This window comes from Pan troglodytes, chromosome 19, assembly GCF_028858775.2.
Source record: "Pan troglodytes isolate AG18354 chromosome 19, NHGRI_mPanTro3-v2.0_pri, whole genome shotgun sequence".
Classification (NCBI taxonomy): Eukaryota; Metazoa; Chordata; class Mammalia; order Primates; family Hominidae; genus Pan; species Pan troglodytes.
This window is the reverse complement of record NC_072417.2, coordinates 37,311,109-37,326,675: the sequence shown is the minus strand read 5'-3', so window position 1 is coordinate 37,326,675 and position 15,567 is coordinate 37,311,109. Positions and strand designations below refer to the sequence as shown.

The 15,567-nt window shown below is 41.0% G+C and overlaps 1 protein-coding gene across 1 annotated transcript in view; it reads right to left on the bottom strand.

Moving 5' to 3' along the window:
- Positions 1-234: 234 nt before the first annotated feature.
- Positions 235-15,567, bottom strand: part of BLMH (bleomycin hydrolase) — a 43,965-nt gene continuing 28,632 nt past the window's right edge. The window contains exon 12 of the mRNA XM_511383.7: positions 235-1,200. Within this exon, the coding sequence (XP_511383.3) occupies positions 1,049-1,200 (152 nt within the window). The 3' untranslated portion in view covers positions 235-1,048. The remainder of the gene's footprint in view (positions 1,201-15,567) is intronic.

Below are 15,567 nucleotides of genomic sequence, written 5' to 3'. Positions count from 1 at the left end.
GATCTGGGTAGAACATTTATGCGGTAGGGGAACAGTCCTTCTTAAATAGGCGCTTGGAAGCCCTTTGCAGATGCCGGTGAGAATCGGCGGTCTGGGAAAGAGTACACATCTTGCAGAGAAGCTGAAGAGGGAAGCCCTTTTCCTGTTTTTTCACTTTCAAGAACATGAGCCACCTGGCTGCTTTCTTTTGTAGTTAAACAAACACTTCTCAGACAGATCACATAAATCAGCTTATTCTCATTTAGCAAAGTTTTTATTCAAAAGCTTCTCAGCACCATCTAGTTATCAGAAAGAATGGATATCACCTTTTCCTGCCCACCCAATCCCCAGTTCCACAGGCAGAAGTTAAACCATTTGGCTAGAGTTCCCCCTAATGATTATGACTGAGACCATGATAAGATTTTGGTTGTTCTCACCCAACTGTCTCTAAGCCTCTACTCAAACCTGACTCAAGCAGAGATGTGCACCCCACAGTTCAGAACAGGAAGGAATCATGTCAGATCTGATCAACCTCCCATCCTTGGGCTATTAGAGGCACAAGAAATTACCTTGAAAAAATGGAATTCAGTGACTGCCATCTAGGAAAGACAGTGATACTGTCCAGCAGCATGCAGTTCCGAGAGCTCAACTCTTAGGCCACCCTCCCTCCACTCTACTCTAGGAACAAGGAGCATTAGGTCTGTTTTCTCTCCATACACCTCAATCGCTCGTCCTCTCTTGTCTTATTAAAACACAGACACAGAACCAAACTTTTTGACAGTTAAAGACAAACAATTACATCTAATTAAAATGCTAAGAGATCCTGAGCTGTTAGAGATGAGGAGAGTAGATGGTATGACCTGATCTTCCCCCCTCTTTTTTTTCCTTTAACAGTATTCTGTTTCAGCATAAAGCACACTTTCTGAAGAGGTTCCTGGTGGAGATTGGAAATCTGACTGTGTCCTGTGGCAACACACAGTCCCTTGCATAACTTTGGCTTCAGTCCCTGGATCTGTCCTTTGCAGCTACGTCAGGTTCCATGGAAGGAGGAAAGAGCTGGAGGGTAGTATCACTCAGCCAAAGCTCCCATGGGGTCCCATGCTGGCAGGATAATGGGTTCCTGCTCTAACACAGCTAGCACCTCTTCAGGGACATGCTTCCTGTCCACCACCACTTCGTAGACATACTCAGAGAACCACTCATCTGTCATGCACAGGTAACCTGGAGAAAAGAACAGAAGACTTATGAGTCCAGAGGGCAAGGGACAAAGAGCAGAAACCCTTTTTGTAGGGTAAACCTTTTACAAAACTAATATTCATACATATTTTTCAGCTTTCCCATCTGTAATTTCATTTAATCTAAATCTTATTAGCAATTCTGTGAAGCAGATAGGACAGGCATGGCTCTATTTTTAGAAAAATTAGAAAACCGGGTCTTGGAGTAACTAGGTGATGTGCCCAGGTCACATGGTGAGGTTCAGAGCTGGGCCTTGGACCTAAGGCTAACACCAGATCCTGTACTGATGCTCTCTTCCTCCGCTGCCTTGGTGATGGTGAGTGATGACCTGTATACTAGTAGGGAGGCAGAAAAACTTCTCATTCATACAGCCACACCTAGGGCATAAATCTCTAGGGTCAGAAGGGCAAGCATCCCAGTTCCTTTCTTACCCTACCAGTGTCAATGGCTGTTCTCCCCCATTCCTTTCTATCACACACTCCTACAACAACCAGGCGGGCTGCTGTGAGCATTCTGATGGGGCCAAGTCATCATTCCTAGGTACGCACTTATTTGCAGATGATACTGTGGGAGTCAAATGATAAAACAGTCCTTGTTTTCCTAGGAGGAAATCTACGATGACGATCAGGCGAAGACTCAGACATCTGCTTAACCTGCTCTCCTTAGGAAGGCCTCTCCAGTGGGTTAGGACTATGCAGAGGTGCCCCGGCACTAATGCCCCATTTAAGGTTGAAAGCTCAGCTGAGAGAAAAAGTGTGGTGTCATCAGGTACCCATCCTAGTAATAGTTGCCTTCCATAAGGAGGATTAACCTGCATCTCAGGCGCCACTAGGCCAACACAAATTCCCCTTCAGAAACCAGATCCTCATCTCTCACCTTACACAAAAATCAACTCAAGATGGTCAAAGGCTGAAAGCTAAAACCTGAAACCAATACAAGTTCTAGAAGATAACATCAGAAAAACTCTTCCAGACATTGGCTTAGGCAAAGAATTCATGACTAAGACCCCAAAAGCAAATGCAACAAAAACATAAATAAATGGGACCTAATTAAACTAAAAGGCTTCTGCACAGCAAGAGAAATAGCAGTGTAAACTTCTTCGCAAACTATGAATCCGACAAAGGACTAACACCCAGAGTCTACAAGGAACTCAAACAATCGGCAAGAAACAAACAAATAAACAAAAAACCAAATAATCCCATCAAAAAATGGGCAAAGGACATGAATAGACAATCTGAAAAAGAAGATACACAGCCAACAAACATGAAAAAATGCTCAACATCACTAATTATCAGAGAAATGCAAATTAAAACCACAATGTGATACCACCTTACTCCTGCAAGAATGGCCATAATTAAAAAGCAAAAAAATTATAGATGTTGGTGTGGATGTGGTGAAAAGGGAACACTTTTACAATGCTGGTGGGAATGTAAACTAGTACAACCACTAAGGAAAACGGTATGGAGATTCCTTAAAGAACTAACGATCTACCATTCGATCCAGCAATCCCTCTACTGGGTATCTACCCAAAGGAAAAGAGGTCACTAAATGAAAAAGACACATGCACACGCATGCTTATAGCAGCACAATTCACAACTGCAAAAACATGGAACCAACCTAAGTGCCCATCAACCAACGAGTGGATAAAGAAAATGTGATATTTATACATCATGGAATATTATACTCGGCCATAAAAAGGAAAAAAATAATGTATTTTGTAGCAACTTGGATGGAGCTGGAGGCCATGATTCTAAATGAAGTAACTCAGGAATGGAAAACCAAATATCATATGTTCTCACTTATATAAGTTGGAGCTAAACTATGAGGATGCAAAGGCATAAGAATGATATAATGGACTTTGGGCACTCAGGATGGAAGAGTGGGAGGGGTGGAGGGATAAAACAAAGACAGCATACCAGTGTACACTGCTTAGGTGCTGGGTGCACCAAAGTCCCAGAAATCACCACTAAAGAACTTATCCATGTAACCAAAACCCACCTGTTCCCCAAAAACTATTGAAAGTTAAAACAAACAAACAAACAAACAAATCTGTTCTTTCAGGAACAGATCTCCAAAAAACTTAAATGGGAAAAAAATGCTTTACCCGAGCCATTGCTAATAAGAAGAGCAAAATTAAAGTGAGAGACTGAAGTCCGTATATTTAAAACAAGAATGGGCTGCTGGGCCACAGACAGAACACAGAGCAAACGATGTGTACTGAATCAAGAGAAATGCAGGCACACACATCCAAGGGCTCCCGGACTAGCAATGGCCATCAGCACCACGACTGTCATCTGACCGTATCTGCTACCTGTTTTATAGTAAACACTGGAGCCATTTTTCTGGGCAAGTTTGTATAAACCTAGGCCTGTGCTATACCATTTCCCACTACACAGGACCAAGAGAAAGGAGAAGTAGGTGTTTCTACCAAGAGGGTCCCCTAGTACAGCAGTTCTCAAGCCTCTTGGCCTCAAGCCCTGCCCTTTACATTCTTAAAATTATTAGGGACCGAAAACATTCTTTATGTGGACTAATATCTATCATTATTTACTATATCAGAAACTAAAACAGAAAGTTAAAAATATTAATTCATTTAAAAATAAGTATGAAAAATGAATATAAACAATATATTTTGAGGAAAAAAAATTATATTCTGTAAAAAAATATTTTTAGTTAGAAAAGTGGCATTGTTTTACATTTTAATGTCTAGATTTGCAGAAGACAGCTGAATTCCTGTATCTGCATCTGTGTTTAATCTGTTGCAGTATGTTGTTCTGCTTGAAGCAGATGAAGGAAATCCAGCCTCACACAGATATGTTGCTCAAGGGCAGACCCTGCACACTCCCTGAAAGGGCCCTAGGGAACCAAAGATCACACTTTGAGAACTGCTGCTCTTGAGGCAAGACTGGATTAAATTTAAAGGCAACAATACTGGTAAGTCTAATTTTGTATGCTAAAAGGTGTGACAAAGGGCATTATTTAACCTGAAAACACAATTGATTTGGTGAAGTCATCTATGCCCAATCCTGTTTTTCACCCGACAGAAGTCAAAGACAGATCATCCTGACGTGGCATAGCATACGTTTACCCTCAAAAACACTGTGGAGGCCAGGTGCAGTGGCTCACACCTATAATTTCAGCACTTTAGGAGGCCGAGGCAGGTGGATTGCTTGAGCCCAGTTGTTCAAGACCAGCCTGGGCAACATGGCGAAACCCCATCCCCACAAAAAATACCAAAAAAAAAAAAAAAAAAAAAAAAAAGCTGGTGTGGTGGCCTGAGCCTGTGGTTTCAGTGAGCCAAGATCACACCACTGCACTCTAGCCTAAACAGAGTGAGACCCTGTCTTGGGGGTGGGAATGGTAGGGGTTGGGAGTGCTCTGTAAAAGTGTTCAAGTGCTCCGACCAAGGCAGGTAAAGGAATGCACTCTTGTCTCCTGATAAGCTGGCCTCCTGGATCCAGGGCCCCTACTTTCAATAGACGAGAGACGGAAGGACAGTACAGGCCCACTCTGTAGCTACTTCTGGCTTGTCTTGATTATATATTCCAAACTTCCTGGCTTTGTTGGTGTCAGGACCTGGCCCTTAATTAACATCACCCACACCAGTGCCACCAGGTTCTAGCAACAAAAGTTCTGTCCGCTCAAAGGTCAACCAGTGCGTATTATTTAAAACTAAAATACTGCATCCTAAGTGAGTGCTTCCTGAAAAACTAAGCATCTGCCTTCCCAAAAAGGAGCTTTCAGCAAGCAGGAGAGCAGACTAGGGAACACCACACTGTTTGAGACATTAGTCATCCCTTCCCTCACCACAATGCAGGCTGAATAAATCCCTGCAGTGGCCCGGGGCAGTTAGGCAGGTGAAGGATAGAAGCAGATTCATGTAATAAAATTCTGTGTCCTTTCAACAATACTATCACCATACAATCAAATGAATCTTCAAAGAATGCTCCCAGAAGATGGACAATAAGTACATCTACACTATCTTGTTCCAAAAGCATATCAGATTAAGTCCTCACAAATTAAAATTCCTATCAATTGTAACCCACCCTTTCAATGTCCCTGCCAAGAGGACCCGCCTTGATTAGTCTCTCTCTTCAGGATATGAGTTCTTTGGGGACCCACAAAAACCTCACAGTCTAGGTAGCTGCCAAGTAATTGCGCCCTATGTAGATAATGAACTTGTGGCTGCCGTAACTGTTGACACTGTGTGTCTTGGAGTTTGACTGAGAAGATTAGGATCAGTGTGTCTGAAACCTGTGTAGGAAGCAGCAAAGCACCGGCTCAGGCAGGATTCGGCTGGCCCTTTTGACTTGCGGGAAGGTGCAGCTCCTAACCCTTAGACACACTGGCCATGAGACACAAGCATTCCAAGGAAAAAAGAAAAGAAAACAAAATAAAAACCTGCTCCAGGGATCCCAAGGTTACACTGAGTGAAACATAGACAAATAGATAAAGTCAGCTTTAGGAACTAAGGTGAAATTAAATTTTGTTTAAACTTTAATGTCTTGTTTACATGCGATGAGAAAGAAAGAAAAGTGAACAGTCCTCAAAACAAAACACCTCAAACCAACCAACCAACCAAAAAACACTGGCAATGTTTCTGTATTTTGTAACAGAAAGGGTAGGGTCGGTCTGTAAAGGGAAAAACAGTGTCTGTGAATATAGCTGTAGACAGGTTAGGTGAAATTCATTCAGAAACAGAAGAGTTTCAAATGGGCTAGTTTAAGGGAAAAAAGACGCTTTACCTAAGAAAACTTTTTTTTCTGAAATCCCACCAGAAATGTAAGATTTAAGCCTTTCAGACTAAAGAATACAAAGAATATAAAATATATTTTAACATATTAGAAACATTTTATATTCTTTGTTGTCTTCGTTCTATGAGGTATTTCACCTCACTAACAAACTGTATGTGGCTATTATTTTTTGCCATTTTAAAAAAAGTTATGACAAAATGAAGGTATCTGTTCTGCTCTGACGGTCTGTCTGGCAGCATGGAACTAAGAAGCTGGACTACCAAGGCCTCATTCAGTCACTGCCAATCTTTCACCTGGCAGCTATAACTCAAGGTTGAAGAAAGGCTCCCAGAAAGGAAAGCAGAAGCCTCACTGGCACTTGTCTTATATTTCAAGCTTCCTAATCATCAGGGAGAAACCATTTCACAGAACAGGAATCACTTTATAATGAAGTTGCAAAGACTGTGTAGCAACATGAAAAAATGTTTAGGTGATAAAAAATAGATTAGAGTGGCATATCCAGTATAATTACAACTATGTTACAAATATAGATGCACATGAAAAAAAAACCATGAAAAACAATAAAAAATGAAAATTTTATGCCATGGGATAGATTTTCTCTCCAAAATTTCTGAAATGTTACACTGCTTTTTAACTCCTTAAAAGTTACCCAAACTCATCATAAAAAGTCTTGGAAACATGAAAGGAGGAGAAAGAGAAGACAAATACTAATTTTTAAACTGCCTACAATCCCACCACCTTGGGACACACGTTCAAGCTCTGTCAAATTTTACATGTATCCTTGATAAAGTTTCTACATGTACTAGACACTTTAATTTCATAAAAATGAGACATCATACATGGTGGTCTTGTATTACAAAGTAATACACATACTGTTTTCCAATTAATCTCTTTCCTTACTGATAATGAAATACATCTATCTACATCATAATTTTTAAGTACTGAATCTACATGATTAAATTAAAACACATTTAATCAGTCCCCTATTGTTGGAATCCGGATTTTTTCATGCTTAGAAACAATACTGTTATAAACATTTCTGTAAGTAAATCTTCGTGCACACCCTTAATCATCTGCATTAATGCACTGTGTAATGACATTCTGGTCAACAATGAACCACATATATGATAGTGGTTCTGTAAGGTTATAATGTATTTTTGCTGTACCTTTTCTATGTTTAGATACACAAATAACACTGTGTAACAACTGCCTAGAGTATTCAGTACAGTAACATGCTGTACAGGTTTGTAGCTTAGGGGCGATGGGCTATACCATCAAGGTTTGTGTAAGTACACTCCATGATGTCCACACAATCACAAAATCACCTAATGACGCATTTCAGAAAAGATCCCTGTCTTAAGCAATGCTTATTAATTTTATTAATAAATAAATGTATTAAATTTCCTTATATCCTAATCAATATCTGGTATACATAATTACTAACTTTCTTCTTAGATCCAATTTGAGGCTTTTCTCCTTTTATGTGTTTGCTTGCTATTGACAGTTTTCTTTTGTAAAGTGTCTGTCTGAGAACTCTGTTCATTTTTTAAGAGACAAGGTCTCGCCAGGCACGGTGGCTCATGCCTGTAATCCCAGCACTTTGGGAGGCCGAGGCGGGCAGATCACAAGGTCAGGAGTTCGAGACCAGCCTGGCCAGCATGGTAAAACCCATCTCTACTAAAAATACATAAAATTAGCTGGGCATGGTGGCGTGTGCCTGTAGTCCCAGTCACTCGGGAGGCTGAGGCAGGAGAATTGCTTGAACCAGGCAGGCGGAGGTTGCAGTGAGCCAAGATTGCGCCACTGGACTCCAGCCTGGGCGACAGAGTGAGACTCCGTCTCAAAAAAAAGAGAGAGAGACAAGCTCTCACTCTGTTACCCAGGCTGAGTGACACAATCACAGCTCACTGCAGCCTCAAACTCCTGGGGACATGCGATCCTCCCACCTTAGCCTCCCAAGTAGCTAGGACTACAGACGTGCGCCTCCTCACCCACTTAATTTTCTTAATTTTTGTTGAGATGGGGTCTTACGATGTTGCCCAGGCTGGTCTCGAGCTCCTGGGCTCAAGCAATCCTCCTGTTTTGGCCTCCCAAACCTCTGGGGTTACAGGGGTGAGCCACTACACCTAGCCCTCTGCGCATTTTAAATTGGAGCTTTTTTCTTTTTCATAGTCAGTTACAGTACACTCTATATTTTATATTGGTTGCAAACTTTTTTTCCTATTATGTAACTGGCCTTCTAATTTAGTTTATATTTTCTAGCCTACTAACAATTTTTATTGCTGTTTTGAGGCAGAGTCTTGCTCTGTAGCTCAGGCTGGAGTGCAGTGGCGTGATCTCAGTTCACTGCAACCTCTGCCTCCCGGGTTCAGGTGATTCTCTTGCCTCAGCTTCCGGAGTAGCTGGGAATACAGGTGCCCACGACCATGCCCAGCTAATTTTTCGTATTTTTAGTGGAGACAGGGTTTCGCCACTTTGGCCAGGCTGGTCTCGAACTCCTGACCTCAGGTGATCTACCCACCTCGGCCTCCCAAAGTGCTGGGATTACAGGCGTAAGCCATCGTGCCCGGCCCATTTTTTGTTTTTATTAAGTCAAATTTATCAATCTTTTTCTTTTGGTTTTTAACTGGTGTTATGCTTATAAACATTTTTCTGCTATTATAATGAAAAAAAAAACAAAAAAAAAAGAAGGATAAGTGATAAGAAAACATCAGAAACAAGACTCTCAATGAAAAACTCCATTACTCACTAAGGCCTTGGCATAGTCCCCAACTATGAAACAGATAATTTCAACAGATAATTGAGTAGTGACAATTTGTCAACCGCTTCTGTTAGGTATCCACTGGGTGAAGCATGACCTAATACCTCCTTGAATTTGTACAGGGTATGTTGCAAATGTGCAAAATGACACAATGCCTATGGAATGGTGTCCAGAGATGTTGGATCTGTCCTTTTCAGTATCTAGAAAAATTACAAATGCACTTACCCTCTTCATTAAGCAGTGTCATTTCTGGGACTTCATCCTACAGATACACAGTACTTACATGCATACAATATGAATTTATGTGCAACAAAGCTAATATTTATTCGGCACTTACCGTGTGCCAGGCACTATTCTAAGCACTGTACATATATATAGTAACCCACTGCAATACTGTTTGTAATAGCAAAGACTGAAACAACCCAAGTCCCATTAGTAAAGGAAATGGTTAAATAAACTGTGGTAGATCCAGACAATGGAAGATAATGAAGCTGTACTGATGTACTGATAAGGAAATGTCCCCAAGATACGCTGTAAGTGAAGTGAAGACAAGATGCAGAGCAGACGACCTAGTGTGCTACCACTAGTGTAAGAAAAGAAGACAATAATATACTTATATATGTGTATGTTTGTACTAAAAAAAATAAGGAAAGACATACCAGAAATAGAAATAATAACCTAAGAGAGAGGCAGGGGTATGAAGAGTGACAGAGATGGAAACAAAATTCTTTTTCATATACCTTTTTATATTTTGATTTTGGAACAATGTAATTTCATTATCTATTAAAAGAATTACACTTTAGAAAACAAAACAAAAAAATACACACATATATACTCCAAAACCCTGTGAGGAGCTTACACTTCACAATGCAATTTCACATCACTATCCTTGTTTTGATTCTTATTCTCACAACAATGCTGTGAGGAAAGAGGGCAGTAAGTAAAGCCAACATCGAACCCAGGTCTTAAATTCAAATTCCATCTTTCTCATAGGGCTCAGCTTCCTCCAGTTGAGCACTCTGTGGGCAAAGAGACTTGGGAGGTAGTTATGGCTTCAGCAACAGATAGCATTTAGTCTAGCTCAGGTACCTAACTTTGAAACAAACTCCATCTGCTCACAAACCCCATATCAACAAACAGGAACCCTATTTTTGTTGGGTCCATTTATAATGTATTTTGTATCTTTTATTTATTTATTTTTTAGAGATGGAGTCTCACTATGTTGCCCAGGCTGGACTTGAACTCCTGGGCCCAAACGATCCTCCTGCCTCAGCCCCCTGGGTAGCTAAGACTATAGGTGCATACTACCATGTTTGGCGAGCTATTTTGTCTGTTTAAATCAAAGAGACACCATGTGTTCTAAGTGCATGTATTTAGAAAGATAGATAACAGGATGGGTTGGATGTTTAAAAAAAAAAAAGCCAGAGGAAGAGAACCAAAACCACCCCTTGTAATTATGACTGCCATTTGAAACAGTGATCTGAGAAGAGGCTTCTTTTTCCTCTTCTCAGATCACTGAGAAGATCTCTGTTTCCTCAGAGAAAACATAGAAGTCTGGCTATGTGGTGAGGACACATTTACATTAATAAACCATTTGCTGATAAAAGAAGAGATACTCTTATAGCCGGATATTACTTGCGGCCTCTTTCAGAAACAAAGGTTAGAAGGTACCGTTTCCCTAGTAAATATACTAGGAAAAATGCAGGGTGGAAAATGTGGTAGAGAAAAGGGGTTGTTTTGGCCTGTGGTTTGTATTTTTTAAACCATTAAACCACCACAAAGTTCAGTCAGCAGAAGTGTCCACAGCCCGAGAAGTGCCCCTCTACTAAGGAGCCCAGAAGAAGCCTGTTCACCTCCCGGTTGACTTCTTTCTCTAGACCAATGAGCATGAGCTAGGCAGCCCTGAGGGCACACACAGCTCTCCAGGATCTCTGAGGGTGAACCCGGAGAAGAAAGCACAAATTTAGATGCCATCCAAGGGTCTTGTTTTCCCACTGAAACTCAATGACTTTTCTCTCACCCCAAACTATCGCTACTCCTATTTGTTTCAGACAAAGTCTGCTTGTCGGTCACTCCTCAGAAGCTCTGTGAATGGCAAGCCACATTATTTCTTGGCTTCACTCCTCTGACCTGTTCAACGCATGCTCCAAATGCCAAGAGCTGCACTTCTCAGCCACCATTTCTCTGGCTGGCCTCCCTCTCCCTTTTCAGAAAAAAAGCCACAGCCCTAACATCCTCCCTAAAGAGGGTCACCCTTGAAGAATCCCTAAGGAGGCCTCACAGTTCCAGTCACTGACCATCTCCCTTGCAGTTTATCCCGTGTGTGACTCTGCGCTTATTCTTGTGTTTATGTTTTACATATTTATTCTTACAATAGGTTACAAACACCATATGGGGCCAAGATTTACAGCCTTAATTGTCCCAGCTTCAATTCCTTGCAACCCCACTGTACATAGCCTTTGAAAGAACGAAGTACTGACATGCTGCTGATGGAGCATAATAGGACAGCTGGGCTTGCACCCTGACCCCTCCTGAAGTTTCCAAAAACTACCTTAAGTCCAACCCAACAGCCTTTCTCCTTGGCCCATTTTCTGTCTGCTCTGCTGTTCCACTATTTACCACCATGTTCTTCCTGACGCCCTCTAGTCCTGGGCTTCCTAGGCGCTCTCTCCAACCCCTCACCCTTTTCAATCACCTCAGCTTCCATGTCTTCCTATTGTCTCCCCACTGAGGGGAGGTACTCCCTAGTTCTTCTTCTGTTAACTGCCCTCTTGGAAAAAAAATCATCCCTTCTCTGCTTTTCTCGGTCTATTTATCCTATATCTTACAGTCTGAGGAGCACACCATGAATGCCACTTCTGTCACATCACAGCCCTCTTCAAATCCCCTTCCTGTGTCACAGGTGAATAAGTATAAATTCCTCTGAGGGTCAGAGACATTCATTCCACCATGGCCTATGCACGGTTCCTTGCATCCCATCAATAAATAAATGTGAGTTGATGCTACTGCTAATGGTTTTTTCTCAGCACTAAGTTTATTCACCTCCACTGCTTTCTCTCACGACACTAAGCCCACACTATGGGTCATCGGCCCACTACACTGGTGATGTAGCATAATGATCACATTAGGGCACTGAATTTTTAGAGATCTGAAACTGGAACCATGGGGCAAGTTAGATGCCCTCCTCTAGAAGGGAAAGGTTAGGGAGCTTCATGTTCTTGTTCTCTTGCCCTCAGTCTATAGATAACGTTAACAACAGTAGCAATGGGAGCTAATATTTCTAAGCACTTCTTATGCGCCTGACATGGTTCTCACAACAACCCTACGAGATAGGTCCAATTATTATCCCTATTTTACAGATGAGAAAGCTGAGGCTCAGACAGGTTAAATGCCAATGACCACTGTTACACAGCCAATAGATGGGTTAGCCAGGATGCATACCCAGGCAGTCTGGCTCCAGATTCTGTGCTTAACCTCCATCCTTCTTAAACCAGTGCAAACACCTTGGAGACAATCTGGTGAAAATTACAGATCTTATCTACAGGTAAAAACACATCTATACACAAAACTCTACATTCAGTATGAGGAGATTTCTCCCTGAAGCAGATGCCTCATTGCAGGTTAGGAGCTCTGTCACATAGTCTGTCCTTGCCCAAATAATGATAGCCCTCTCTTAGTCACACACTTCGATCAGGAAGCACCAGTGAACTGGAGAGTATGTGCTTCCTCTATTCCATCTACATACACTATTTCTCAGCCAAAGTCATGCAGGCTTTTTGGTTAATAAAGATGGATGGTGAAAAGCCCTTCTGAGAGGGCCGGGCGTGATGGCTCACACCCGTAATCCCAGCACTTTGGGAGGATGAGGTGGGCAGATCACTTGAGGTCTGGAGTTCGAGACCAGCCTGGCCAACAGGTGAAACACCGTCTCTATTAAAAATACAAAAAAAAAATTAGCTGGGCATGGTGGCAGGCACCTGTGATCCCAGCTACTCAGGAGGCTGAGACACAAGAATCGCTTGAACCTGGGAGGCAGAGGTTGCAGTGAGCCAAGACCGCACCACTGCACTCCAGCCTGGGTAGACAGAGCAAGACTCCATAACAATAACAACAACAACAACAACAACAACAACAACAACAACGGCAACAAAAAGCCCTTATCAAAGAACCCAGAATCCAGATTAATGGTAGCAGCACTTTTCCCAAGCCTGGAGAGACATGAAACCCTCTGAGGTGACAAAACAAATTTGCAACTTGCCCCTTTCTCGGAAATCAGAAACCTGTGCTTTTAAGTTCTACAATTCACTCTTGTTTCAGCAAGTCTGGCCCAACATTGCCTAGTTTCCGTTATTGTACTAGAGATCCAGAACTGAACCTCAAACAGACCTGCAAATAACTGATTGTCTTTTGTAAGTAATACATAGGGAATTTTAGGGAAGCTGTCTGTGTCAAATTAAGAGATTTGAATTCCAATTCTATCTCTGATTCTGTGCAACCCAAACAAGACACAACTGTCAGTAAGTTTTAGTTTCTTCACATAAAACCTGGGTATAATCACCCATGTTCACATCCTGAGTTACTCTACTCTGATGTCATGAGGAGAAATAAATACAAATACATTAGCGAACTTTGAATTCTCACGAAGCAAGATGCCCTGTAGCTTTATGTCCTGAGTACCTCCAACAGAAATATGGGCTGTTCATAACTCCTTAGATTTATATAACAATATACAGTTTGAAAAATGCTTGAATACATTATTTCATTTGATGGCTACATACAAACTGTAGGAGCTCATAAAGAAACAAATTGTCCATGTTATTGACATAGAAATGTGACACTACAATGAGTTAAATTACTGCCCAGCATCTAAAATCAAGAATTAATTATTAGTAACTGTCTCTCCACAACTCACCTGGTTCTACAACATAGCACTTTATGAAGAATATGTTGATTTTTGTGCCTAGCTTTGAATATACCATCTCCAAAATCACTTGTGGCAGTTGGGCTGGTGAGACAATTAAAGGTCATAATGTTGGTTTTTAGGAAGCAGCAGAAATCTACATATAGTCTGAATTGATAACATGTTTCTTTCTAATCTCTAACATGCCAAAGTATCTTTAACTGAAACCATTTAGAGGCTCCTTTCTAGAAGGAAGTCTGAAAATTTTACTAAAATGAAAGAAATCAGCAACAGAGAGGCTCATTTGTAAGAAAAGATTAAAAATGTGGGTTAAAAACAATTTCAAATGTTCATGTATCTGAAAGGAACAAAAGCAATGTGAAAAATGGAAAACTCATCTTGGTTCAAAATGAAAACCAGGAGAGACAAAATTTTTAAAAGGTAAGTATTTTCCTTCAGTGAACATCGCAGAATTAGAAAATATCCTCCATATCTTCACTTAAAAGTTGTTACTTATCATATTGAGAAACTGGACCAAATAAGCATTAAGAACTATATTATGATAATTCCACATTTAGAGTTCTGCTGTGTCAGGCTCTAGAAATGGAATACAATCTCATAACTAAGTGAACCAATCACAAAGAAGTAAAGTTTCATAGTAAGACTGGTTCATTAGAAAGACCATCTAGGAATTTAATTTATTGACTATCAAATACACTATTATTTGCATGACAGAATATTGATAACTACTGAAGGTGGGTGACAGGCATATGCAGGGTTCTTTAATACAATCCTGTTTACTTTATATATGTTTAAAATTGTCCAAGATAAAAAGTTAAGAACTAAATAACCTTGGCCGGGCACGGTGGCTCACGCCTGTAACCCGGCACTTTGGGAGGCCGAGGTGGGAGGATCACAAGGTCAGGAGATCGAGACCATCCTGGCTAACACAGTGAAACTCTGTCTCTACTAAAAAATACAAAAAATTAGCCAGGCGTGGTGGGGAGCACCTGTAGTCCCAGCTACTTGGGAGGCTGAGGCAGGAGAATGGCGTGAACCTGGGAGGCGAAGCTTGCAGTGAGCTGAGATCGCGCCACTGCACTCCAGCCTGGGCAACAGAGCAAGACTCTGTCTCAAAAAAACAAAAACAAAACAAAACAAAAAAACAACTAAATAACCTTATTATAAAGCAGCATGGACAAAATTCAGGGAAATTTTGGGTGGCTGCATAGTTTCTGACTTGCCTAAGTCACAATGTGCTAACATGTGACAAACCCTCACAGAATGCCCCAATCTCCACTCTTTACTCAGATTCCCAGCCACAAATGATGCTCTAGGGGCCTTTTCTCCCAATGTCAGACATTTACATAACATCTCCAGGTCCTTCATACAGTTTTATATCCCTTCATCCACTGTTTCTGGTCACCAATGACCATGAACTGACCTGTTATTTCTTGAGTGGATGACATGCTACTAGAACAGGGAAGGTGAGAGAAAGCACAGTTTAGTGGTTAAGAAAACTGGCTCTGGTGTCAGGCCATCTGGGTTATAATTCTGGCTCTATCATTTACTAGCTAGGGGATCTGCAGGTCACTTTGGCTTAGAGATTAGGCTCTTCTCAGATGAATTTCTGACTAATAACGAGAGGAATCAAAGGTGACTTCCTTGATTTTAAATTCTTAAATATTTTATAAAATATTTTTATCAACTTTTCAAAATGAAAGATAATATATCAAATCCCAAAGTCTGTTCCCTCACCTAATTGTGAAATTCATTTCTGATATGATCCATTAACAAGGTACAAAATGGATAGTCAAGTATTTTAAGAAGCAGGGGAGAAAAGAAACCCAGGTTGGTATTACATGTTAGATATGCATCCAATTTTCAGTACAACTGACTATGAATACTAGAATTCATCAATTTGAAGTAATCCAACT